This window comes from Aegilops tauschii, chromosome 2, assembly GCF_002575655.3.
Source record: "Aegilops tauschii subsp. strangulata cultivar AL8/78 chromosome 2, Aet v6.0, whole genome shotgun sequence".
NCBI classification, from domain to species: Eukaryota; Viridiplantae; Streptophyta; class Magnoliopsida; order Poales; family Poaceae; genus Aegilops; species Aegilops tauschii.
Window position 1 is genome coordinate 18,509,231 of NC_053036.3, and position 26,462 is coordinate 18,535,692.

Below are 26,462 nucleotides of genomic sequence, written 5' to 3' on the forward strand. Positions count from 1 at the left end.
AAGTAGACAATGAGAAAATGGAATGAAAATCGGTAAAACCAGCAAAAAAACATAGGAAAAATCGGTCGAGGGGAGGATGCCAACCAAAAACCAGAACCATGACTCGTCACCCACCTATTCACCCAACATGGGCTGGCCTAATAAACATTCACCTATTTTTTATTCTCTTCCCTTTTCTACCCATTTTAATTTATTTTTTTGTCCTTTCACAAAAAAGTTACTTTAAGCTTTTTATTATTTTGTTAAATAAATAGAAATCACCTTTAATTTTTTCCCATGGAATTGGCACATGGGCGATTCAGAGGCGATCCGATCTGCCCTAGGTCTCGTTAGTAGGAAAGCTTCCATATCGTCCTCCTCCAGCTCCAATCTCCATCTAGAGTGCGATTCTCGTTCTCTACATGTTCCCGCGACCCTAAACCAACCACATAGACCTTTCTTGTGTTCACTAAGTCTAGTCCTCTGTGCCCTAGGAACGACTTTCAAATGATTGGCAATGACTTTTGAGGCAATCTCATATAGCACATTACACAGACTAATAGGGGAAAATTGCAAGCAACGTCGATTTTTTTACCTTGGAAATTAGTACTAAAATAGTTTTCTTGATCTTTGTTGCACTCTCAACTCCCTCCACAATCCGAAGCACCATCTTTGTAACTTCACTTCCACATATTTCCCAATGTTGTTGAAAACAATTTACCGGGAAACCATCGTAGCTCGGGGCTTTTGTGGGAAACATATGAAATAAAGCCCGCTTTACCTCCTCAGCCGAGTATGGAGCCATCAACTTCTCATTCATCTCTCGAGTGACCTTGCATGGGGTTGTCTGCAAACACTTCATCTGTATTGGACACCCCCATCGCCGAATAGAGGTTACTATAGAATTATGTCGCCATTCCCTCCAACTCTAACATCCTCCGTCACCTGCCCATCATCCATAATCAGGGATGAAATTTTGTTGTTTTTCTGTGTCTGGTCACTCTGAGGTGTAAAAACTTGGAGTTTTTATCTCCATCTCTTAGCCAGTCAACCCTAGATCACTGCCATTGCGTCATCTCTTCCCGGTGGAACAATTCAACCAATCAGTCACTTATTGTTGCTTCTTCCCGAGTCGGACCTACTTCTCCCAGAATATTCCTCAAAATTTCAAAATCTTTTTTTGAAATTACGAATCTCCTTCCTCACATGACCAAACGTGTATCTGTCCCATGCCGATAGCGAAGCTACTAGCGACGTGAGTTTGCCCTTAGTACCATTAACTGAGAGGCTCTCTTGTTTGCGATTCCGAGAAGAAGCAATAAGATCGTGTAGACCATCGTGCATTTCCCACATTGTTTCATACTTGAAGGACCTCCTACCCCCGCGTTTGCAAACAAGTTCACCAAAATTTCCTCGTGGACTGAAGACACCCCATTCACAAAAAATTATGAAGCTTTTGGTTTCCCTAGAAAATGAAGAAAACTAAAAAATGAAACAACCAACGAAAAAAAAGAGAAGAAAGAAGCCAGTCAAAACAATGAAAAGAAACAAAAAAAGAAATTGGTCAGAGAAAAAAGAAAAATAAATAGTGAATACCAAGAAAAGAAACAAAGAAAACGGGTAAAAAAGTAAAGAAAACAAAAAAAACTTCAAGAAATGAACAAAACAGAAAGAAAATAAAATAAAAAAGGTGCAAAACCCAAACAAAACCGAACCAAAAACCAAACCTGTATAGCGATCGAGCAAGGAGAAGAGAAGAGTGACTGCGGAATGGGCCGGTTCATAAATAAAGCACGAGGGGGTTTCTTTAGGGGAGCATAGCGTATATGTCGCTTTAAGCGAGATATAGCTCTCATGACCGCATAGTCCGCGGATAGTGCTCAGGGAGGCGACCAAACGCTCACCCTACCAATGGTGTGATAGCAAAGTGGCTGGCCCCCTACGGCATCTGTGAGATAGCAAGTCATGTGTACGGACTTGCAATTTTTATCGGTTTTTATTTAAATGCTTTTGGAATTTTCAAATATATTCAGGAATTTACCAAGTACATTAATTTCAGAAAATGTCCATAAATTGTAAAAATGTGCGTGGATTCTGAAAAAATGTTCATAGATCTTACAAAATGTTTTGAAAATTTTAAAATATTCACAAATTGCAAAACTGAACATGATTTTTTAAATTTTTCATGAATCCAAAAATGTTACTAAAATTGAAAAAAAATTCAGGAATTAAAAAATGTTACTTAATTTGAAAAGTATTCCCGAAATTAAAAAGATGAAAATAAAAGTAGAATTTGAGAAAATGGAATGAAAACCGGTAAAACCAGCAAAAAAACATAGGAAAAATCGGTCGAGGGGAGGATGCCAACCAAAAACCAGAACCGTGACTCGTCACCCACCTATTCACCCAACATGGGCTGGCCTAATAAACATTCAGTTATTTTTTATTCTCTTCCCTTTTCTACCCTTTTCAATTTATTTTTTTGTTCTTTCACAAAAAAGTTACTTTAAGCTTTTTATTATTTTGTTAAATAAATAGAAATCACCTTTAATTTTTTCCCATGGAATTGGCACATGGGCGATTCAGAGGCGATCCGATCTGCCCTAGGTCTCGTTAGTAGGAAAGCTTCCATATCGTCCTCCTCCAGCTCCAATCTCCATCTAGAGTGCGATTCTCGTTCTCTACATGTTCCCGCGACCCTAAACCAACCACATAGACCTTTCTTGTGTTCACTAAGTCTAGTCCTCTGTGCCCTAGGAACGACTTTCAAATGATTGGCAATGACTTTTGAGGCAATCTCATATAGCACATTACACAGACTAATAGGGGAAAATTGCAAGCAACGTCGATTTTTTTACCTTGGAAATTAGTACTAAAATAGTTTTCTTGATCTTTGTTGCACTCTCAACTCCCTCCACGATTCGAAGCACCATCTTTGTAACTTCACTTCCACATATTTCCCAATGTTGTTGAAAACAATTTACCGGGAAACCATCGTAGCTCGGGGCTTTTGTGGGAAACATCTGAAATAAAGCCCGCTTTACCTCCTCAACCGAGTATGGAGCCATCAACTTCTCATTCATCTCTCGAGTGACCTTGCATGGGGTTGTCTGCAAACACTTCATCTGTATTGGACACCCCCATCGCCGAATAGAGGTTACTATAGAATTATGTCGCCATTCCCTCAAACTCTAACATCCTCCGTCACCTGCCCATCATCCATAACCAGGGATGAAATTTTGTTGTTTTTCTGTGTCTGGTCACTCTGAGGTGTAAAAACTTGGAGTTTTTATCTCCATCTCTTAGCCAGTCAACCCTAGATCACTGCCATTGCGTCATCTCTTCCCGGTGGAACAATTCAACCAATCGGTCACTTATTGTTGCTTCTTCCTGAGTCGGACCTACTTGTCCCAGAATATTCCTCAAAATTTCAAAATCCTTTTTTGAAATTACGAATCTCCTTCCTCACATGACCAAACGTGTATCTGTCCCATGCCGATAGCAAAGCTTCATTAGACACTAGACATGCATCTCTACTTTCCACTTCATTCTTTTCAACTTTATGCACTGGACCACACTTCTCCTAGCATCCGCCTCCTGCAGAGGATCCCACTGCTTCATCCGAACCTACTTGTACTGATATTCGATCCTACGTGGCCTACGTGGCATCACCCGGGGGTATTGTACATGGCCTAATGATGGGCTAGATAATGTAACGCAGCCCATCCCCCCCCCCCCCCCCCCCCCCCCCCCCCCAAAAAAAAGGCCTAGCCCAAGTAAACATCATCGGCGATGACGTCAGCTTCTTCCTCCCCACCTCGCCTCCTCCACCACCCCACCACAACCAACGCAACGAGGCGAGCACGACACGAACGGAGGAAGGGGCAGGGAACGGATGGTGGGGCGAGATCGGCGGCGGCTATTCCCAAAACGCCATCCGTCCAGAGAGACGAAGGAAACGGGGCCAGGATTTGCGGGCACAAATACCATCACCAGCCCGTCCCTCTCTCCCCACTGGAAGCTCCAATCTAAACCGAGCCAAAGGAAGGAAGGAGGAGGGGGCCGGATTGGAAACCCTCTTTCCAATTCCTCCGTCCTCCTCTTCCTCCCTCCCTCCCAACCTCCCAACCTCAATCCCTCTCCCTCTCCCTTGTCCCGCGGCAAGGACAAGGACAGGCAGTCGGGAAAGAGTGATTCTTTGGCCGGCGGCGGGAGGGCGCCGCGCGCAAGAGGCGGCGATTCCCCCCGCTCATGCGCGGGCGTCCAGACACCGCTGACTGCCTTCTCCTAGCGCGCGCGTCGGGGAGGGTCGGGCGAGGAGGACTACGGGGAGGGGCGGCGGGCGAGAGGGGGCGTCGGGAGGAGCCAGCGCCATAGCTCCCTCTTCTTTGATGGGCATTCCGTTCCAGCTCCAATCCCAGCAGGTAGCACTTCTTCAGTTTTTCTCAAGATTAGTAGTGCAACCAACATTCGCGATCTCTGAATGCGTCATGTCCCATATGTGCAGAGCCGATCTGTTTTCCTCTTGGTAGAATTTCACGATGCCGTTGTATGTTATTATTATTCATCCATCTCTGCTTATGTTAGTTCCTGGTACAAGAAATTCATTCTTTTTGCACAATGTTACCGGTTGTGTTTCTGATAAATGGGATAAATCATGTTGCCCTGGATTGCATTTTGCTGACAGTTTACATAACTTCAGAGCATGGAACGTCCGGTCAGAATTGTCGAGTCGTAATCCAAAATTGAAATACTTGCATTTTGCTGGCAGTTTACAAAACTTCAGATCTCATGGAGCGTCCAGTCAGGATTGTCGAGTCCCAATCCAAAATTGAAATACTTATAAAATTCTGTTTACGGATGTAAGTATATCTTTGGGATTTGCACGGCTCTTTGCTCCAAAAAGTGCACAGTCGACCTCTGGTCCAGGCACCAAGTCAGCATCAAAGTCCTGCATTTTTATGGTGTATCACTCATACACCTACACGTCGTTAGAGCCTCGTGTAGCTCCGGCGCATTCTTCTAGCACCGGAAAATGTGCAGGCATCCGTGTAGTTGGGATAAATATGGCACACTATGTTGATCATGGGTGGGTGGGGGTGAACATCCTCTCTCCGAGTACTAAGATAGAAGCCCGTGCATTATAATTTACCCATTGGAGTTATCTTTTGTGCTTTGATTTTGCTTTTGAATGTAAAATGTTTATAACTACCCAGAAAAATAAGCTCTGTGCGATGTGATTATGAACTTATCCTCTCTATTTTTCCTCTTTTTGAAGGGAATACAGCAAGCGAAGGCCCTACTAGCAGAAAACAAAATAATGATCAAAGTATGTATGAATTATTTACATGTACACCGGGCATGCAGTCCTCGCTATCTGTTTGCCTAGCTTTAACTCTTTATAACTGTACATCATGTAGAAGGAAACTTCTCCATCTGAACCTTTTGGGGGGCAACCTGCAAAAAATGCATCCACTCCGAAGCCAAATATGGCAACTGCTGCCAAGGGTGATTAATTCTCTCAAGAGCCTTCTCACCAATATTTATATATTTGTTTTTGCTTCCTAGATATCTCTACATTTTGCTTGTCAGATATTTCTACAATTTGGCTTCTTAAATGTACAAGTAATTTGAACTTTAAATCGGCAACACATTATTATATACAGAAGTACACGTAGAATATTTTGGGAATATCTTATGCCAATCTGGTGTGCAAACTGGAAATTAATTATATGATTCCACAACAAGGTAGTTGCACATCATAGGTTGCCTCTTTTACACGTATTCTAGGCCACAAACTTCGAGAAGGTAGTATTCCTTGTTGATGTTTTGTTGCATACCATGACACCGCTGGAAATGACAGAATCATTTTTACCCTCTGTACAAACGGTCAGAAACTCTATCTGATTCCAGAATATTAGACACATCCATGTTGCAACTTAGAATTCTACATATTTGACATGACATGGATGCCGTTGTTTCCCCTATTTCTTTTATTTGGACTCGTTAGCATTAATTTTTTAACGGAACTCATTGGCATTGTGAACAGCATAGGCATTGATGGGGAGCAAAAATCCTAATTCATGCTCCCTGAATGCCTTGTCAATTTGATCAAACTTATTTGGGAATTTTTTATTCATATCTTTTCTGTAGGTTTTCCTTGTTGTCAGTTCTGCATTCAATAAACCTAGCATATGTGTTATGCTTCTCTGAGAGAGACGTTTCATTGCGAATGACTTACTGTTTTCTGATAACTTGACTGCAGTTAATGCTATGGTCGGAAATAAGACATGGTTTGGAGGGCTTTTCACTGGCTCAGGTAAAAAGCGTCAAGTCCATGCCGAGAAGAACTTTGAAATGACCCCTCTTCAGGTAAAGTTGTATTAGGGTTAGCAAGCGAAAACACACACTATATTTCAACCATATTCTCCCCAAAAAAATCACGACTATTCTTCTGTAGTAGAAGTGTTGGTTGTCATCTAAAGTAACAAATACAGTATCTGGCTAGTTAAATTTACAAGGATTTGGATGATCTCTTCTTTTCTGATATGATCTATTGACGGCGATCCTACATGTCTGCAAAATGCCTTCCCTTGTTTTTTTTTTTTTGCAACTGAACCAAAGCTTCTTTTAACTACTCAGGAACAAAGGATGCAAAAATTAAAGGACAGACTAAACATACCTTTTGACGAGACCCGACCGGATCATCTGGTATGAGATGCAATAAACAAAACTTACACCCAGTTGGTTAGTTATTTTCCCGTTTCTACCGTACCGACTTCCAATTGATGATTGCATCTCCACTGTATTTGTTTCGGACTGTGGTTGTAGACATCCCTGAAGGCTCTTTGGAAAAATTCCTTTCCTGATACAGAGCTCACGAGCTTAGTTTCCGAACAGTGGAAAGATATGGGGTGGCAGGGCCCAAATCCTGCAACTGATTTCAGGTACTTCTTGTTCTAATTGTATGATTTCTTTTTTAACTTTGAGAAAAGAGGGGGTTGGCCTTTGATATCCATTATAGGAAACCAACACTACAAAGTTCAGTACATAGAAGTAAACACCCCAACAAAGTTAATAGTTGCATCAGTATGGCTGGAGTCTCAAACAGCTTAGCGAGCAGGCTACATTTATATTGAACATTCATCCCTGAAGTATTTTCACCGTCGGTTGCATTTGTGTCGTCAATTGAAGATCTCAACCTTAACCTGCTGAAGTAGTTTGGAGGCCAGACACAGTCAACTGTGTGTGTCCTCCACTTCTACACCACAACCCAGAATCTTAACCAGTGATAAACTAAAAAAATAAAAAGGCTGTTGGTTCATTGGGCATCAGCCCAGCCGAAACATGCATTGTTCCAATCTCCCCGAATAGTCCACAAAAGAGCTGCTAACCCAATCGAAACCAGTTGCATTTTTGGCCCGGTCAAACGAGTGCAGCCATGCTCCCAGAAGATGATTGACGTTCATGGGTACCGTGGATCCAAACGTGTGAGGACAAGAGAAGAAAATATGGTCCCTATCCACATTGTGGCTACAGAACTGACATTTCCTTGAACCCATCCAACCTCTGTGTGTCATAGTCTCCTTGGTTAAAACTTGAAATACTCCTCCAAGAGACTAGCCAAAGGAAAAAAAAATGGTCCTCGAAGAATATTAATTTTCCAAAAGAACTTATTTCTACTGAAAACTTCCCACTGGTGGTTAACCTCCACTGGTATAGTGTTGCTGCAAAAAGACTCTTAACTGGACCCACAATTGAGAAGTTCCTCCCAACAAAGTTTAGTGAAAAGATATCTGTTCCAGCCATTAGGAAGAATCTTGGAGACTGGGATCTTGGTGCTAAAAGTAAGATTGTACAGTCAGAACCTAGCCAATCATCTTCTGGAAACCTAACATTCCTGGACTTACCTAGCCTCCTTTGGTAGCAGTCATAAGAAGATCCTTAACCTCCATCAGACGAGGCCAAAAATTACGAATTGCCAAGTTTGAATTTAACTTGAATAAGGGTCGAGTTGAGCAAGTATTTATTCATAAACAGTGTACATCATAACCTGCACTCAAACTTTATGGTTAGTTTGCATATCTATTTGACAAGTATGTTTTAAGAGCTTAGAAATGGTCCGATTTTGATTTTCAGGGGCTGTGGATTTGTCTCGCTTGAGAATCTTCTATTCTTCGCAAGAAGATACCCGGTATGCCATTTCAAGCAAAATGAAGTCGATATGTTAAACTACTTATGTGCTGAGAAAACTGGCATTCGGCTTCTTCATACTGACATACTATATGCTGTTGCTGCTTACCTGGTTCATATGCAGGCTTCTTTCCAGAAATTGCTGCTGAAAACACAAGGAATGCGAGCCACATGGGAATACCCCTTTGCGACAGCAGGCGTTAACGTCTCACACATGTTGATCCAACTGTTGGAGCTTAATTCAGGTATACACTCTACACGATTAAAGATCTTTCCATGTAGTACATGGCAAATATGGTTTACATGCATATATATGTATGAAAATCTAACCTGATAATTACACATGGCCTGTATGCACTGTATCAGTACTGATGAAGCCAATAAATCTAGTGGTGAGGGTACATGTACCATGTGCTACATCCACACAAGTCAAACCACTAGATCAGCATAGAACCCCAGAATGATCTGGTGCTGGCCCTCATTAGGGATATTTAATTTTTGAAACATGAGGAATCTTCTAACTTGATCATGACCATTTAACCATAATCATTTCAATAAACACACATACAGCTGGCGCTAACTGCTAACTGACGGCCAACAACAGTCTCATTGCGCTGTGGTTACTGATTAGAGTGGCCCTGCTATTATTACCCGCATACATACATACAGCATCGGTAGGTCTCGCCAGAATCATTGAGCCGATGGCCAATAATTCTAAAATTTCTATGATTTGCACAAAGGGTTTGCTTGATTGTTCATGTGCTGTTTGAATGCAAGTAGTTGGCTGCAATTACTGGGTCATTGTTGGTTTCATAATTGGCAGTAGCTCTACTGGTTTTTTCTTGGTTCATCTAACATATAGAAGTCAATGCCACAATCTTCTATCATTGATGTCCCTCTCTTTTTTATATTATTAACTATTATTTTTTAAAACTCTGGCTGCTCAGCTCGACCGAAAACTTTGCCGGGGATTAACTTCGTCAGAATGTTGTCCGGTGAGCTCAAACCCGCCATGGTTCATCTCCGGGTTTCAAATCGCTCTGTTATTCTTTGAGAAACACTAACGCCTCGCTACATCCTTTCAGAGCACGAGGACGTGTTCGACATCCTATACTGCATAGCCTTCGAGATGATGGACGCTCAGTGGCTAGCGATGCGCGCCTCCTACATGCAGTTCAACGTAAGAGCACGCTTTCTTTCGCTTAAGCAGCATGTCATGCCATGTTTATGTAACCTAACGACGACGATGAGCTAACGGGTGCTGCCTGAATGAATGGATGGATGGATGGATCGACCAGGATGTGCTGGAAGCGACGAAGGCGCAGCTGGAGAGGGAGCTGTCTCTGGAGGACCTCCTGCGGATCCAGGACCTGCCAGCTTACAACCTCTTGTTGAAATGAAATAGGCTCGAGAAAAGAAAAGAAAAGAAAAACAATATAAACCTGGGGAAAATGTATGTTGGGTTCCTTCTCTCCTGTGTACTGACCGATGAAACAGGCAGAGTTTTGGTATGAAAGCCTGTGCGTTTTCAGCATCACAGTCTGAACCATGTTGTTTCTAAAGAGGAGCTGTTTGTGTGTTCCGTGTGCACAATCCGCCCTAGGACGCTCACCCTGCAGGGCATCGCGCACAAACCCTATGACGACGATCGGTCGCACCCACGCGGCGCGGGGCATTTCGCTTTCTGTGCTTCTTCCTTGATCCTGAAGCTGAGAAGCTAGAATTCGCAAAAGTTCTTGTGGGGATTTTCCTCTGCGCACGAAGACGGGCAGGCATTCGGTAGCGGTCTGCGGAGGATGCTGTTAGATGGTGCTTGGTTTGTAGCTCTGGATTTCATCCGAGCTATACTTTGTAATAAACTTGCTGTGATTTGTTCAATGAATTGCTGCCCATTATACCTTTAAAAATATAAGAAAGTGGAATACATGATCGGAGGAAATTTGAGTGGCATTTGTACAGATTGGAGGAGACCCCATCATTGAGAGCTTATGTATGTATGAATGCAAAAACCTGCCCATCATTGAAATCTGTAATAAAACTTCATATTTAAAAAGGGGAGTATATGTTTGATTTGATTTTATTAATTTAGAATGAAAAAAAAACATGGAGATCTGCGCCCTGCGGGTGCGGACAAGCGGCCGGATCCGTCGGGCGGCAGCAGCACGCAGTACCTGCGACAGTGAATCCCTGCCAGAGGAGAAGAGAACAGAGGCGCCACTGTGCCGTGCAGTGTGCACTGTGGCTACTGTAACCAGACCAAGAGTCCGTCCACTCCAGTCCAGGACAAGCCTAACTAACAGGAAGGAACTGTTGTTAGGGCAGGCATAAGGGAGGAAGGAAGGGCAAGAGGAGGAGGAGGAATGATCTATCTTTGCAATGAATTTGATGTGATGAGCTAGCTGCACTGTGAATCCTAACTGTAACTGTGTGTGGTGATGTCTCTATGTGGTGGTGACATGGTCTTTGCAATGGACATCCCTTGCTGCAGCCAATCACTCCACTGCTCCTAAACATTCCCCTATCTATCTATCTATCTATCTATCTTTGACCCTAATGCAAAGCACACAAGAAACACACAAGATGCATGCATGGATCACTCACCACCACTTTGCTGGATTGTCATTTCACCTCACACAGGCACCATTTGCAGGTCAGGGTCAGGGTCAGAGTATGTATGTATGTGTGGTAGTTCAGGTTCAGTGATCGGCACCCACCAGGTCATTTTCACTGTGCAGCAGGGTGAGCATTGGGCGACTGTAACGGCAGAAAAGCAGAGCTGATGGATGGATGATCAACAACCATCAGACAACAGTGAAATTGGTGTATGGTGCAACTTGATTCAACGAATGCTTCATCCATCTATCTATCTATGCTGGATGGATGCAGTTACAAAACAACGGGGCAAACCTTCTTCTTCTACTACTACTTCAGAGAACAATCATGGACGACCATTCAACCACAAGCTCAGATTAAGAATGAATCAAGTCTTATAATTACTAAGGAAAAAACATGGAGTAATTAACAAGAAGGAAAGGAAAGGAAAAAAAAAGCAATATCATGGAGGATCCTAGTATTTCACTTGGCTACTCTTTTAACAACAACAATGGCAGCAGCACCTCTAGCCGTCCGTCCACCGCCGCACTCCGGCAGGGTCTTCTTCTTCTTCACGTCCGATTCACAAAACCAAACCAAAAACAAAAACAACTTCCCGTGCTCGTTACAGATCGACCGTCGACCGTCGCCGTCGTCAGAAGCGCGCGTTCTCGAAGCCGTGCAGGTCGCTCACCCGGTTCATGGACTTGCGCATGATGGCCACCTTCGCCAGCTGCTCCGCCGCGCGCCACGCCGACGTCGGCGTCAGCGGCTCGCCCCCTGCTCCCCCTCCGCCGCCCGACGACGCTCGTGGCGTGCCCGACGGCGTTGCCGACCGGGATGTTGGCGTTGGTGGCTGCTGCTGGCCGCGCCGCCACCGCATGTCGCTCAGCTCCGTGTCCAGCCCGCCCAGCAGGTCCTGCTGCTGCTGCGTCGGCGGGGACTGCAGCACCAGCCGCCGCGCCGACGACAGCAGGTGCGTGGCCGTCGAGAAGTCGCTCAGCTCCGCCAGACGCCGCGACTCCGCCACGGCGCGCGTCGCCACGAACAGGTCGTGCAGGCGCTGCTGCGAGGACGTGGAGCTCCCGCCGCCGCCGCCGTCGTGGAGCGGGGGCAGGAGCAGCGGCTGCTCGGCGCCGCGTACCGTCTCCTGCGACGCCGGGTCGCGGTAGGCGCACCGGACGGAGAGCGAGTGCGGGTGCGCGCCCAGCGGCGCCCGCAGCTCCACCAGCAGCTCCCGCTCCTCCTCCGCGTACATCTCGCCCAGCCGCACGCTCAGCGCCGACCCGCCGTTGCCGCCGGCGCCGCCCGCCAGGGCCACGGCATGCTGCCCGGCGCCGCAGGAGTACACCGCCGTGATCTCGCCCGTCGGGAAGGCGAGCTCCAGGTGCACCTCCTGCATGACCACGCTCACGAGGCCGCCCAGGCATTTCGCGAAGGCGTGCTCCGCGGGGGCGCTCGACTCCAGGTGCTCCTCCTTGGGCGCGAGCGGCGACCGCGCCGGCGCGTCGTCGGCCGGCCCGGCAATGGGGATCTCCACGTGGGTGAACCGCGTGGCCGCCGCCGGAGCCGCCTGCGGGCGGCGCAGGGAGTGGTGGTGATCGCCGTGCTTCCTCGCGTCCTGCTGCTGCTGCGTGTCGGAGAGGAGCATGACGGTGGCGACGGGGTTGCGGTCGCGGCGGTCCTCGAGGACCTTGGTGGCCTTGCGCAGCGCGTCGCCGGCGCACGCGCTCTGCGCCTGCTCCTGCCCCTGCGCGGCGGCGCACACCACGAGGCGGTCCACGATCTGCCGCGCCGACCGCTGCCCCTGCCGCGACATCCGCCGCAGCGGCATGAGCCGCTTGGCGGCGCCGGAGAAGGCGACGACGGAGAGCCGGTCGGCGGGGCCGAGCGACGCGATCACCAGCCGCATCCCGCGCTTCAGCATCTGCAGCTTCTCCCCCATCATGCCCTGGCTCACGTCCAGCACCGTCACCAGGTCGATGGGCGCGCGCCGGGACGCCGACGACCGCAGCCCCGGCGCCTTCACCTTCACCACCACCACGTACTTGCCGTGCCGCCGGCCGGACGACACCAGCGCGGCCTCCGGCGCCACGGTCACCGCCAGCCCGGTCCGCGCCCGCGGCGGGTGCGGGAAGAAGCCCCGGAACTCGCCCTCCCGGCCGGCCTCCTCGCCCTCGCCCTCGCCCTCGTCCTCGTCCGCCTCCGGGATCGGGTTGAACCCGCTGCCGTTGGCGGCGGACTTGGGCGCCAGGAGCGGCTCGTCGTCGTCGTACACCTTGGGCACGCCGGCCGCCTTGGTCTGCGGCGGCGGCGCTGCCTTGCGGGAGTCGTCGGAGGTCCTGCGCTTGCGGTGCGGGGAGCCGTCGACGTCGAGGTGGAGGCGGAGCGACGCGAGGAACGGCGCCTGGCGCCACGGCGCGGAGCAGACCGGGCAGCAGAGCGCGCCGGAGGCGGCCCCGCGCGCGCGCGCCGCGATGCAGGGGAAGTGGAAGGAGTGGGAGCACTCCGCCGTGAACACCGCCGCCCCGCCGCCGTTCTTGACGCCCCGCGTGCACACGCCGCACCGTGCCTGCAAGAGAAAACCGATCAATCACCCACTCCATCGAAGAAGAAGAAGAAGAAGAAGAAGAAATCTTTCCATGAAAAACATGAGCTAAAGCAGCATCGGGATGAGGAAAAGATTTTCATTCGTTCTGTTTGGGCAGTAGCTGCAGTAGGATTTATCGGGATGGGGTCGAATCGAAGATGAATCACTGGACGGTTGCTCAAATCAGAATCAGGATAAAGCTGATCCGATCCGATCCGAAGCAACTTCTCCCCACTCTTTCTTTCACTTCACACAAAGGGGGAGCAGAGCAGCCTTTTATCTTGTCCTCCTTCTTCCATCACACGATTGCATCCATCATCTTGCTTCCTCCAAATGATGAGATTCTTTCCTTGGCTTCCATGGGAACAATGTTCTCGAAGAACAACTTGGAGAGATCTTTCTTTCTCTCCGGCGTCCATGGATTTGTTTGTAGTGTAGCCAAATTTGGGGGTGTGCCGAAAGAAGATCTCGTCCGCGGAATGATGGAAAGGAGAACAAGATGTAAAGGTGGCACGGAATGAAAAACGAAACAGAGAAGTGGGGATTGGAAAGCTGCTGCCGTTAGAATAATAATTGGATAATCACAAGCAGAATCGAATCTCAAGAGGAGTGGGGTGGGAGGTGATGGGGATTAGGACAAAACAGAGGAGTGTGGCAATGATTGATCCCCATGCTCTGCTCCCCTCTCCTCCACTGGGAAATGGGAATGGGGATCGCCGATCGCCAGCCGCCATTGCTAAGAGACAAGCAACACGAGAATGATACTGCATTCGGACGCCCTCGTCTCGGGACTGACTAGAGGAGGAAGAAGACGGGGAGGGAGGGAGGGAGAAAAATGGGGTCTTTGGCTGGTTCCGTTACCTTGGTGGGGAGGATGGAGGCCTTGAAGAGCGCGAATCTGGAGGGGGATCTGGGCGAGGACGGCGCCGAGATGGCCTGCAGCAGCGGCACCCGCTTCCTGGCCGACACCGGCGCCGACGCCGGCTGCGGCGGCGTCACGGGCGCCACGCTCTCCGGCTCCGCCGTCGGCTTCGTGCGGCACCGCAGCGCGGGGGCCGACGGGTTGCCGCCGCCACCGCCGCCCATGCCGGAGAAGAAGGCCAGCTTCCGCGGGGTCGCCGGCGCGTCGCCGCGCGCGGGCGGCGGGCGGCGCTTGGCGCTGCCGCTGCCGCCGCCGTCGCTGCTGTCGTCCCGGCTCACCGACGTGCACAGCGCCCTCCGCCACCCCGTCCCCATCTCGAACCTCTCCCTCTCTACCACCGCCGCCGGCTCCACCCCTGCTGCTCTAACTTGCTGGCTCAGAGTCTCCGGGGAGAGAAAGAATGGCGCCGGCTCCTCTACTTATATGATAAGTATGATGCTCTGCGGCTGCTGCTTCTTCGTCCTGCCACCACCATGAATCCGTCACATGGGGCTCTGTATCTCGCTGCTCCTCCGGCGTGTGTGAATTGTGGTGGGATTGGACTTTGGAGGGAAGTTATAATAGGGGAGGGGAGGCGGGTAGGCTGGCCTACGACTACGAGCGAGCTTCCGCTTCCGTCATGTGATAGGGGGTGGGAGGGAGGGGTTGGCCAATTATTACGGGAAAGCTTGCTGCTCTGAGCTCACTTGCCACGGCTGGAGTGGACCCACTTCCTGCACCTCTCTTTATTGGCAATTTGTTGCTCCTCTTTTGAACACCCGCCTCCTCTTTTGTGTAATCATAATTACGGACTCGTTATTAGATTAGCCTAGTAAGTGAGTATTATTTTTGCTCCTTGGAGGAGAAGAAGAGGGTGAAACCCTAACCGTCGCTCCCCGAATGCGATCCCCGCTCCGCTCTTCCCTTCTCCGGCCACAACTCCGACGGTATGGGGAGGGAGGGAGGGGGGGGGGTGGGGTTATGATCTCTTGCCTGTGAGTCTCTTGTCGTTTCGCGTTTTCAATACAAGTCTCTTGTCGACGAAGATTATCCACGCCAACAAGCAAAACCAACAAGCCCTCGCTCAGAAGCTCTTTCTTCATCTAAGCTTTTAGTAACATTAGCTGTCATCAATAGGGTGGAAGCAATAACGAGTAGAAACCTTGCTTTAAGGTAGATTCTTACGTGTTTGGATCTTTTTCTGGACACAGGCACGTCAACTATTGGCATTACATGGCCTGACATGGGTGTTCCGTCTCACTAGTTCCACTCTTCTCCAACAGAGCCTCTCGACGAGAGCTACGGTGACGAACTCACAGCCTTTGTCGAGATTCCTGAGGCACGGTCTCGTGTAAAGCACGTCGATGAAGCCCTCGGCGATTTGATCTGTAATGTTATGAGCGATACGCTACACATGTAATGGGATTTCGGAGTCCCCAACTCAATCACGTCTTTCTTTCCCCCTCTCGCAAGGCGACTAGGGCAAAGCCATCCTACCCTCGATCCCCGCCGACGAGACCGTGGATTCTCCTCCCCTTTGCCTGCTACTCGACTAGTAAGGCGACTGGAATCTTGGTGTCTCGGCTTCGGCTAGTAGATAGTCCTCGGAGGAGCGGCGCTTGGACGGATGTCGGCACTTAATCTTCGAATCAGTCTTTCGGGCTTCGACCCTCCTCGATTTCGTCCGTGAGAACCGATCAGACGGAGCTTCGACGTAGATTCCCACCAGCTCCTCGGGGCGGCGAGGTTAGGATTTCTCGTCGTGCGTACCTGACGGCGAGATTTGATTGCAGATTCTTCAGATCGATTCAAGGGGCGAACGACACGGAGCGCAGTCCGGGCCGCCGCTTCTTAGGGACACATGCACGAAGATTTATGGCTATCATCGGCAAGGTCACGCCGGCTCGTTTTGACGGTGAAAGTGGTTGTTCCGTGGTCCAGGACCACGCTATAATTTTTATTATTTTCGGAGCTCTCTAAACTTGAAATGAACTATGCATAATAGATCCGACAAAAGAAAGCCATAAAAGAAAATGTTGGGACGAATGTGAATCTTTGTGTAAGATTAATGACATAAAATTTTAGATGTGCAATACTTAGGGACACGTTTAGATGTATTTCAGCAAAACTTGTTTTTCAAAAGAAAATGGAACTGTATTTGGGTCCCGTGGATGTTTGCTCGGGTCTAATCGGAACCCGACCGGATCACCGGGCCAACGGCGAGAAAGCGAGATGATGGACGGCGTGGGGGCCGGCCGGGCGGCGAGCGATCGGAACGGACAGGGGCGATACGCACCCATGCACGAACGCATCCGGTCAATGGTCGTGCGGCACACTGGCCGTGGCCTACTGGCCTCGCTGGAAGCCACCGGAGGCGTCGCGACGACGGACATGGCCGGCGACCGATCAGCGGCGGGCTGGGCCACCAGCGGCGGGCGGGGCAGGCAGCCGGCCGCTCGACGGACGGACCGATCGACCTCTTTCGCTGTCACGTGGTATAGTGGCGCCGGTACGTTTTTAGTTGGGGGTGCTTGGATGCTTGCTGGGGGTTTGGATCCATCGATCCGGCCGCCGTGCGTACGAATGATTGGGCATGCGATGGGAGAGAAGAGAGGAGAGGAGATGAGCTCGTGGCATGGACGGCAACGTCTAGTGGGGCTGGCAACTGGCACCATCCACCGGAATCCCCGGGTTTTTATATATGGGCCGGTACGTACGTACGTCTGCGTACATGCTTAGTATGCTCGTATGGACCAGCAACCGCTTGCAGCACGTACCCTACCAGCTTGCGTGGCCGCTCGCAATAATTGGGGATCAACGGAGCGAGGACCTGTCATCGTAAGTGCTTGTTCAAGTTTCTTTGTTCCAGTTACGATCTGCTTTGCTAGGGGCCTAGCCTAGGGGAGATGATGTGCGTACGTGCCGTGTTCTTGGTCGATTCTTTTTGGCCCGCGCTACGCATCGGCTGGCTGATCCTTGACAAATATCGATCGGGTCGTGAGTCGTTGTGTTTGTCCTAGGTAGTCGTCGGAACATCGCAACATGGACGATGATGCGGTAATCGGTCCTAACATGGGTGATGTTGCGGTCACCCGTCGGCCGTCGCAATGTGGAGGATGTTGCGGTTGCCGTTGTGTCGGCGATAGTTGTGGCGAAACAGGTGATCTCACACCGCTGGCGCTGTCCCCCATTGCAACACCGGCGACCTTGCAGCAACAGAGATGTACCCAAAGGAGAGAACCGTGGAGAGCCGTGATGGCAGCAGCGGCCACTGAAGCGGTATCTCTTGCATTGCGACACCGCACCAGCGAGCTTTGTGTGATTTTACCCGCGGGCCGCGGGACGGGAGAGGGAGAGTTGGCGGTGGCAGCCGGTGGTGCTCCGGTGTAGGTAGAGCAGGCCGTTCCGTGAGACGGAGGGCGGAGGGAGAAATGCTGTGCGTGGGAAAGCGGGCAGTAAAGAATGAGCCGGAACGGGGTTGCTTGCTCGGGGCGGGGTGAAATGGATGGGGTCTGGGGTTGGGGTATGCCAGCGCTGGGCCTGGACCTCGGGATTCGCCTCCTCGGGATGACGGTCCCACCGCGCGCTCTCTCTCTCTCTCTCTCTCTCTCTCTCCCTCGGGACGCAGCTGGTTCCTCGCGGCAGGCAATTTACTATGCCGGCTGCTCGCTTGGTTGCTACTGCTCCTGCTGCCACTGCCCCGATGTGCGGGAGACAGTCTAGTCCACCCCAGGCGGGCTCCAAATGTCAAACTCAAACCGGCCGGGTCTAGTGTACATGATCCGTGCGTACAGTACGTCCGTCGGATCGTGGGTCAAACACGCAACGCAGTCCTTTCCACCCACTGGACGGGGCGGGCTAAAGCCACTGTCCTTCCTGCTCCTCCACTCCACCCCACCCCCCGGCCGCCGACGCGCTCCACCGGTCGCGTCGGCGCCGCCCGCCCGCCCGGCCTTCCAAGCACACGCCACCGTCGACCGACGCCGCACGCTGCTTCTGCCTTCGGGTCTGCTCATGCCTCCGCTTCTCTGCCTTTTCCACTGCTGCTACAAGTTTGGCATCGTCTGCCCTACACACAGTAAACAAACACGCAACTTTTCTCTTCTCTTCTCTTTTTTTAGGGGATTGATCAACCCCATTCTTCTTCTTCTTCTTCTTCCACTAGCTTTATCGATCCCACGTACTTTAATCATCATTCTTCCGTTCATTCATTCGATCATTCCCGAGGAGCAAAGCCAAGCCAAGCTTTCTCCACCGTGCATCCTCAACAGTCGCAGCTAGCAGCAGCAGCATGGTTACGTACGTACGTACGTACCGCTAATCCCAACCCTTGTCTCCATGTGCCTGACCGCATCGTCCCGCCCATCCGCTTTTCCTCAACTTGCTCTCCATCCCTTTTCTTTTCCGCCACATTCACGGGCTACCACGTACTACCACTACGTGGAAAACTCACCTGAGCAATCATCCAAACAGCAATCATCAACCATCAAACAACAGCAAGAGGGAGAAAAGAAGAAGAACCATCCATCGCCATACAAAGATCAATGATCAACGAAACAAGTAGCTAGCGGGACGACGAGAAGAAGGATCATGCATCAACACATGCCAACTAAGCTGCCACCACCATATCATACCGCACTAGTACCTGATACGGTACTAGCTAATAGGAGTATAACTAGCAACTGTATTTTATTTGGGGCCTGTCAGATTCCCCTGCAAGGTCAACAGATCCATCCACTGGAAGGAACCACTGAACTACTGTATTTTATATATTTGGGGCCTGTCAGGTCTCCAAATCACCCCTTCCAAGACACAACCGGTGCATCAACTTGGTGTGTGATGTACTACTAAGTATCCCGTTTTATCCAGGCTCCTACTCCCTAGCAAGTCATTTTGTAAATCAGATATGTATCGAGCTTTTATTCAGGACTGAAAAAGTTAGGGGGCGTCGCGTCACGGCAGCTAAGCACCGGCCGTAGAAAAGCATCACGTACGTCGCCGATGTTGAAGCCATAGATGGAGCGCGAGACTCGTGAGACACGCTACGTCGCCGACCTCGTCACGGCACGCGTCCTCACCGCCGCCGCCGGCGAGATCGTCCTCCGGCACGGCGCGCTTCGCATGGTCCTGGTTGACACGCGTGGCGTGACGGTGGATGCGCGATATCTACACGAGGGGGAGTGCATCGAGCCGGATCAGATCATTTCCTTCCCGTGTCACCGGGCCAGGGTTGACAGTGCGCCATGCACGGAGACGCGGGAGGTGGGGACATGCATGCCAGTGGGGGAGGGGAGGAGCCATGCAGCTGTCGGATGTGGTACATCTGGCAGCACGAGAGAGGTGGATTCATGGCGGTCTCACCGCCACAGCGGGCCCAGATCTGACCAGGGGGAGACCGCGGGGCGCGGAGAGGGAGCAAACACATCATATCCCCCACGCCCCACCTACCTCCATTATTGAGAGCCGCGACTCTCATCTCGCTCCGCTCTTCGGGCACCTATGGGAGAAAACTAGGGTTTGCCATTCCTCTTCTCCCCCCTCGCGAGATTCCTTCGGGTGGTGGCGTGGCAAGGTGGGCGGCGACGAGCGTTCGTTCGCTCAGGTGGCGGGTGCTCGCGCGCGTGGGCGCGGTGCTTCATCCGCATCGATGGGGGATCGTGGGGGAGGCAGATCTGGCGGATGGCGCGACTCCTCGACGCGCGGTGGATTCGGCGGGGGACGCAAGACGGCGCAGGCGAATCCCTCTCGCCACATGGTGTGGCAACACCCAGATCCGCCGCCGCCACCATCTGGAGGGGCCAGATCTGGCGGAGGTACTGAAGATCGATGGGAGGCTGCGGCAAGGGCAATGGGTGGAGACGCCAAGGCGCGGGCGAATACGACGACGTCGACGGTTCAGACGGCTTCATCGGCAACGGTGGATGCTCCAGATCCAACTACCAAGGTCAACAACAAGCTCTGCCTCAACTGCAACCTCCCAGGTCACTTTGCTCCTCGTTGCCCTACTGTTCGTTGTGAGAAATGCAATAAGCTTGGGCATATGGTGCAGTTGTGTCAAACTCTGAGGCCGTGGGAATGCGTACCTTTTCTGTGTGGTTTCCAATCCCCTGGGCAGGGCTTTTTCTATATCCCTGATTTGTGTGTTGCTAAGAAGAATGAGAAAACGAACAATGTAGTGATTTCTATTGTGGAGGGGAGTGCCACAGCTAAAGAAATTGAATCTGAGTTTAATGGCTTCTTTGCTCATAAGCCTGGTAAAAAGAAATGGAGCCGTACAACTCGTCCCATTGGTCATAATCAATTTGTGATGAGATTTCCTAATGCTAGTGAGGTGGAGAGGGCCTGTTACTATGGGAAACGCCTACCTGTGAAAGATGGGGCTGCTGTGGTCAACTTAAAGCCCTGATCAGCTTCTGTTGGTGCTAAAGGGGGAATGGAAAAAGCATGGGTTAGAGTTTGTAATATTCCTTTAGAGAAAAGATGTTCTGAGCATGTCGCATATGCAGGAGGGTTAGTAGGTATCACTCTTGAGGTGGATGAATCTACTCTGCATAAACCTGAGTACGTTAGAATTCTTCTTGGATGTAGAGAGGTGAACCCCCCCCCCCACTGCTGAGGCATGTTGGGGGAACAATTCTATGACTTTTATTATGAGGTTGAAAAAATTGTGACGGCTGGAGGAGAGAAAAATCATGCCTCTGTCACTGTGGACAACAGTGCATCACCCTCTTTCCCAAAGAAAGCCAGGATGAATTCATATCCTGCTTCTTCTGATGGGCAAGGGGAAACCAGTGCATCTGTGATGGGAAATTTCTCTTCTCAAAAATATGATAAGGGGTCACAAAGATTATCTGCAGTAGCTGAAAGTGAGGAGGAGGGGGAAAGCGATGAGGGAAATCATACTGAGCTTTTGCTCGAATCTATGGCCAGAGAATATGCAGCTGAGAAAATGTCTTATCCTGAATCACCAGCTGAAAAATCTTATGAGGAAAAAACTGATGAGATATCAGGGGATGAGATGGAAAGGTCTCCTAATGTTGCTGGCAATATGAAAAAAGGTGCTTGGGATATTATCCAAACTCCTATTCCTCCATCTCCGATGTTTATGCAATATGTTGATGACTCTTATGGAGAAAAATTTCCTCCCTTGTCAGATTATGTGGTGTGGCCATCTCTGCCTCATATTGTGCCTCTTGATGAAGGGTCCACTGAAGGGGGGATAGTCACAGTGTTACACTGTTGAATCGCCTTCTGGATCGCTAATGCATGAAAATATGGCTCCTGAAGGGCGGGCTTCGCGCAGACAGTTTCAGAAACTGGAGCGTGTGGAGGAGACGGCCACCAACAGACTGAAGAAGTGCGATGCTGAAGGTAAAAAAATATCCCACTTGAATAATCAATTTTCTGTGTTGGATGATAGTGCTATCGTTGCTCGGGCTGCTATGATGGGGGTGCATATTCCTGATGATAGCTTTGACACGATAGATATTTTGCGTGAATTAGAAGTATCTAGAAACCTGTTACATGATAAGAGGGTTGAAACTAACACTCCTCCTATTACTATTAATGATGGGCTGGGTAATGATATCCCCTTATTATTTACTTGGGATAATGAAAATGTAGACGATGATGAGCCTTATATCCTGGTACAGTCTAGACAAAAAAGGAAACATGCTCAACAGAGGAAAAAAGTGAAGGTCCTGTCCCCTCATGATATGGACAGACCTGTAACGAGGAGTCAGATAAAAAATAAGGATGGTAAGTCTGCCCTGAATCCTGGCAGACCTACTAGGGAGAGGGGGAAACCTGCAAGATATAAATGATAGGACTATTATGGAACTGTAGGGGGGAGGCAAGAAAGGCATGTCTACCTGCCTCACTGATATCATTAATGCCAATGATGTGGATTTTATTGGTCTGCAAGAGACTATGAAAAAAATCATATAATCCTTCCTATTTTAGGAAATTGGACCCTGAAGGTAAATTTAAATGGGAATGGATTCCTTCCAGGGGTAAATCAGGAGGTATTTTGGGTGGTGTCAATAAAGACAAATTTGATCTTATCAATGTTAAACATGGGAAATATGTCCTTCAAATGGATCTTTTTGATAAAGGTAAGAAATGCAACTGGGCCCTGCTAGTGGTGTATGGAGCAGCTCAGGATGAAAATAAACCAGAATTCATTGCAGAACTGTCTAGTATGTGCAATAGTACCCACATTCCTTATTTGGTGGGAGGAGACTTTAATATCCTTAGGCACAGTGGAGAGAAGAACAAGAAAACCCCCATGTCCCATTTTTCTGAGGTGTTCAATTCAGTCATCCACCTTCTGGGGCTTAGAGAGATCAGTATGTCAGGAGGGTGTTATACCTGGTCTAACAAGCAGGAGAATCCTACCCTGGAGAAGTTGGATAGGATATTAATGCCATCTGACTGGGAGGACTTGTATCCTCTTGTTTCAGTTAGTAAGCTAGTGAGGGAGTTATCTGACCATAACCCTTTGTTGTTGAATGGGGGTTTGGCCTCCTCTAGAGCACCAGGTAATAGGTGCTTTAAGTTTGACAACAATTGGCTTAATAACCTAGAGTTTTTGCCTCTGGTTGCTGAAATTTGGTCGAGACCTGTATATACCGAGGACCCTATTGACACTTTGAACATAAAACTGAAGAGAATTAAAAAATTCTTTAAAGGGTGGGGCTCCAATATTTTTGGGCACAACAAGATCAGAAGAAACATCATTAAGCTCGAACTGCAAGAGCTGGAAGGGCTTGAGGAGACTGTTGGGTTATGTGGACAGGCCTATACCAGAAAACTGGAAATTTTGCTAGAGCTCAATAACATGTATGTGGAGGAAGAGCTGTATTGGCATCAATTCTCTACTCAGAGATGGCTCCTGAAAGGAGATAACAATACTATTTTTTTTCATAAGGTAGCAAATGGACGCCGGAGGAAAAATTCCATGATCTCACTGGAGTATGGTGCGATCATTGTTGAAGGGACTAAGAACCTCCTGACGCATGCTACTGAATATTATAAGAATCTCTTCGGACCAGCCCCCGGTAACCTTTGTCGTATTGATGAAAATCTTTGGTCCCATGAGGAAAGGATATCTTCTGAAGAAAATGATGAACTAACTAAACCCTTCTCTATTGAGGAAATTAAAAAAGCCCTATTCGACATGAAATCTAACCGGGCACCTGGGCCCGATAATATTCCGGTTGAATTTTATCAACATTGCTGGGAGGTCGTAGCTCCGGACCTATTTGCTCTGTTTGAATGGTTCTATGAGGGGAAACTGGATGTGCAAAGGCTGAACTATGGCATCATTACCTTATTGCCTAAATCGACTGATGCTAGTAGAATACAGCAATATATACCAATTTGTTTATTGCGTTGTCCGTACAAACTTATTACCAAGGTCATGTACCTTATGGCTGGAAAATATGCACATAAACTGTTTAGCATACAGCAAAATGCTTTTATCAAGGGGAGGCATATAGTAGATGGCATTTTATCCCTACATGAGATTATGCACTACACTCATATCAAAAAACAAAAAGGAGTGATTCTCAAACTTGACTTTGAGAAAGCCTATGACAAAGTCAATTGGGACTTTTTGCTAGAATGTCATGTCAAACGTGGTTTTAACCAAAAATGGTGTGGATGGGTAAATCAGATCCTAAGGAATGGGACGGTTAGTGTTAAGATCAATGATGAGTTAGGACCATATATACAGAGTGCTAAAGGGGTCAGGCAAGGTGATCCACACTCTCCATTCCTGTTTAATCTTGCGGCAGAATGCCTAACTAAGATGATGACCTCGGCCCAGAAAAATGGCCTCGTCAAAGGGTTGGCTTCTGATCTTATAAAGGATGGAGTGGGGATTTTGCAATATGCAGATGATACTGTCATTTGCTTCGAGCATGATATAGATAAAGCTGTTAATGTGAAACTATTGCTTTATTTGTTTGAACTCATGTCCGGATTGAAAATTAATTTCGACAAGAGCGAAATTATTATTATAGGAAGGGATAATGAGACTGATGCAGTATATGCTGAGATGTTTGGGTGTCAGATGGGTTCTTTACCTATGAAATACCTGGGTACACCGATCTCCTACTCCACTTTGAATAATATAGAGTTGGATTTCCTAGATGCTAAGATGATAAAAAAACTAGATGCCTGGATAGCCTATGCAGCTTCATCTGGAGCTAGGCTCACCTTGTTAGGTTCGAGCTTGGATGGGATCCCTTCTTATCTTATGTCTATGTTCTTGTTCAACAAGACTTTTATTGATAAACTGGATAAACACCGGAGAAGATTTTTCTGGAAAAGAAAGAACAAAAAACGTGCTTATCATATGGTGAAATGGGCTAGGGTTTGCCGGTCCAAAAGAATAGGTGGGCTGGGGATCAAGGACCTCCATAAGCAGAACATTAGTTTGTTAACTAAGTGGTGGTGGAAGCTTGAAACTAAAGATGGGTTGTGGCAGCAAATTATTCGGGCCAGATATTTCAAAAACAAAACTGTGGCTAATATTCGTAGTCGTTTTTCGGATTCCCCTTGCTGGAAAGCGATTATGAAAGTTAAGGAGACATATATGGCAGGAAGGGCTATCAAGATTAATAGTGGTAACTTGGCTAGGGTTTGGCATGACCCATGGTTAGATGTTGCGCCCTTGTGTGAAAAATTCCCTATCCTGTTCAGCATATGTCAGGATCAGGATGGGACTATTGCTGATTTTGTGGCAAAAAACTACAAGATGGGCTTCAGGCGCAGGCTGTTTGGGGAGGTTAATGATCAGTGGGAGTGGGTGGTATCTGAGGCAAAAAAATATGCTTTAAACACTACCCCTGACACTGTGTTTTGGAATCTCTGCAAGAACAAAAGATTTACCACTAAATCTATGTATGAATGGTTGGAGAGGGATTTAGCTGGTCCTAACTATAAGTGGATCTGGAAAGCTAGTATCCCATTGAAAATCAAAATATTTCCGTGGCAGCTATTTCAAAATGCTGTGCTTACTCGGGATAATTTGCGGAAGAGGAATTGGCCTGGGAATCCTGTTTGCTCTTTCTGCACTAACATAGAAACTGCAAACCATCTATTCTTTACATGTCCTCTTGCTCGAACAGTCTGGGGGACCCTGGGGCTCACGGCTGGAGCATCCTGTTGCCCACGGTCTCTATGGCAAAGTTGGGCGTGGTTATATAAATTTTTCCCAGGTGGAAAAAATTTCTATATGATGATTATTGCTGCTTTGTGTTGGGGGATCTGGTGTCTTCGAAATAAAGTCACTTTTGACAAATATAATGCTCATTCTCCACTGGAGGCTGTTTTCAGTGCATGCTCTTTTATGTTGTATTGGGCAGGGCTGTTGAAAGAAGAAGATAGGTCGAAGTTTCAGGCGGGCGTGAAGAGATTGGCGTATGCGGCAGCAGCTCTGGCGGACAGGTCTCACTCGCGAGGTGTGATGCTTTTGAAGGATGGAGATGGGATCCAGATCGCCTAACCTGCTCGTTTTCCAGTCCACTGGGGTTTGATGCCCGTCCTGGAGTGATCTGTGATTTTGGAGGATTATCTCTTTATGCCCTGAGTAGGCTATGTAGCCTCTCAGGTTTCGCACTATTATCTTTTGTGGTTAGGGTAGTGGCTAGTCAGTGTCATCAGGTTTCCGTCCCATGGCGGTTGATCCGTTTTAGGGTCTTCTCGCGGTGGGTTTCCTGTCGATGCTCCAGCTCGCTCCTCCCCTTTCAATCTTATTTTGGGTTGTTGTCTTGGAAAACTACTGGAACATTGTATTTCCGTTGATTGCAAAATTAATGGAAAGGCGTGCGAGCCCGGTTGGAAAAAAGGACTGAAAAAGTTAATATATACTCTCATTCGGTCATACCTGTAAGTTAGGAAGAGAGAGATTGCATGCATCGATAATTCATTGATCGTTCGCATGATGCACATATATACGTACAGGATGGACCGGCCTCTACTTATCTCCCAAGATGTACAAATATACAGAAGGGAGAGAGGGGATACAACGGTATAAGTACAAGACCCTAGTCCTATACATGTAAAGTAGATAACGTTCGTTCAACCCCCCCCCCCCCCCCCCGGCAGTCGAAGCGTCACCGGAGACACAGAGATTGGATCGAAACTCCTCAAAGACTGACGTCGGTAGTCCCTTTGTCATAATGTCGGCGAACTGCTCAG

General features: G+C 48.7%; 2 protein-coding genes and 1 long non-coding RNA gene across 4 annotated transcripts; 2 read left to right on the top strand and 1 right to left on the bottom strand.

The window, feature by feature from the left end:
- The first annotated feature begins 3,733 nt into the window (after positions 1-3,733).
- On the top strand, positions 3,734-10,111 carry LOC109733262 (uncharacterized). Its single transcript, XM_020292461.4, has 11 exons — positions 3,734-4,403; positions 5,258-5,308; positions 5,400-5,487; positions 6,245-6,351; positions 6,622-6,690; positions 6,811-6,926; positions 8,119-8,173; positions 8,297-8,417; positions 9,120-9,167; positions 9,258-9,352; positions 9,471-10,111. Exons 1-11 carry the CDS (start codon positions 4,371-4,373, stop codon positions 9,570-9,572), a joined length of 885 nt encoding a protein of 294 aa, XP_020148050.1. The 5' UTR covers positions 3,734-4,370; the 3' UTR covers positions 9,573-10,111.
- A 1,030-nt stretch (positions 10,112-11,141) lies between these two features.
- LOC109733253 (E3 ubiquitin-protein ligase WAV3) lies at positions 11,142-14,899 on the bottom strand. The gene is made up of 2 exons (XM_020292452.4): positions 14,216-14,899; positions 11,142-13,336 (listed from the first exon to the last, which is right to left on the bottom strand). Exons 1-2 carry the CDS (start codon positions 14,588-14,590, stop codon positions 11,420-11,422), a joined length of 2,292 nt encoding a protein of 763 aa, XP_020148041.1. The 5' UTR covers positions 14,591-14,899; the 3' UTR covers positions 11,142-11,419.
- Positions 14,900-19,699: 4,800 nt separating this feature from the next.
- LOC141041486 (uncharacterized) lies at positions 19,700-26,125 on the top strand. Of its 2 annotated transcripts, XR_012201624.1 has the most exons (3): positions 19,700-21,313; positions 21,410-21,626; positions 25,628-26,125. It is a non-coding gene; the product is annotated as an uncharacterized lncRNA (long non-coding RNA). The 2 variants fall into 2 exon arrangements; XR_012201623.1 differs by having other exon boundaries at positions 19,700-21,626.
- The last annotated feature ends 337 nt before the right edge of the window (positions 26,126-26,462 follow it).

Coding starts and splice junctions, on each gene's coding strand:
- LOC109733262 (XM_020292461.4), top strand. CDS start 4,371: ATGGGCATTCCGTTCCAGCTCCAATCCCAGCAG. Junction 9,168..9,257: donor CTTCGTCAGAATGTTGTCCG/GTGAGCTCAAAC, acceptor ACATCCTTTCAG/AGCACGAGGACGTGTTCGAC. Junction 9,353..9,470: donor CCTCCTACATGCAGTTCAAC/GTAAGAGCACGC, acceptor TGGATCGACCAG/GATGTGCTGGAAGCGACGAA.
- LOC109733253 (XM_020292452.4), bottom strand. CDS start 14,590: ATGGGGACGGGGTGGCGGAGGGCGCTGTGCACGTCGGTGAGCCGGGAC. Junction 13,337..14,215: donor CCTCCATCCTCCCCACCAAG/GTAACGGAACCA, acceptor TTTCTCTTGCAG/GCACGGTGCGGCGTGTGCAC.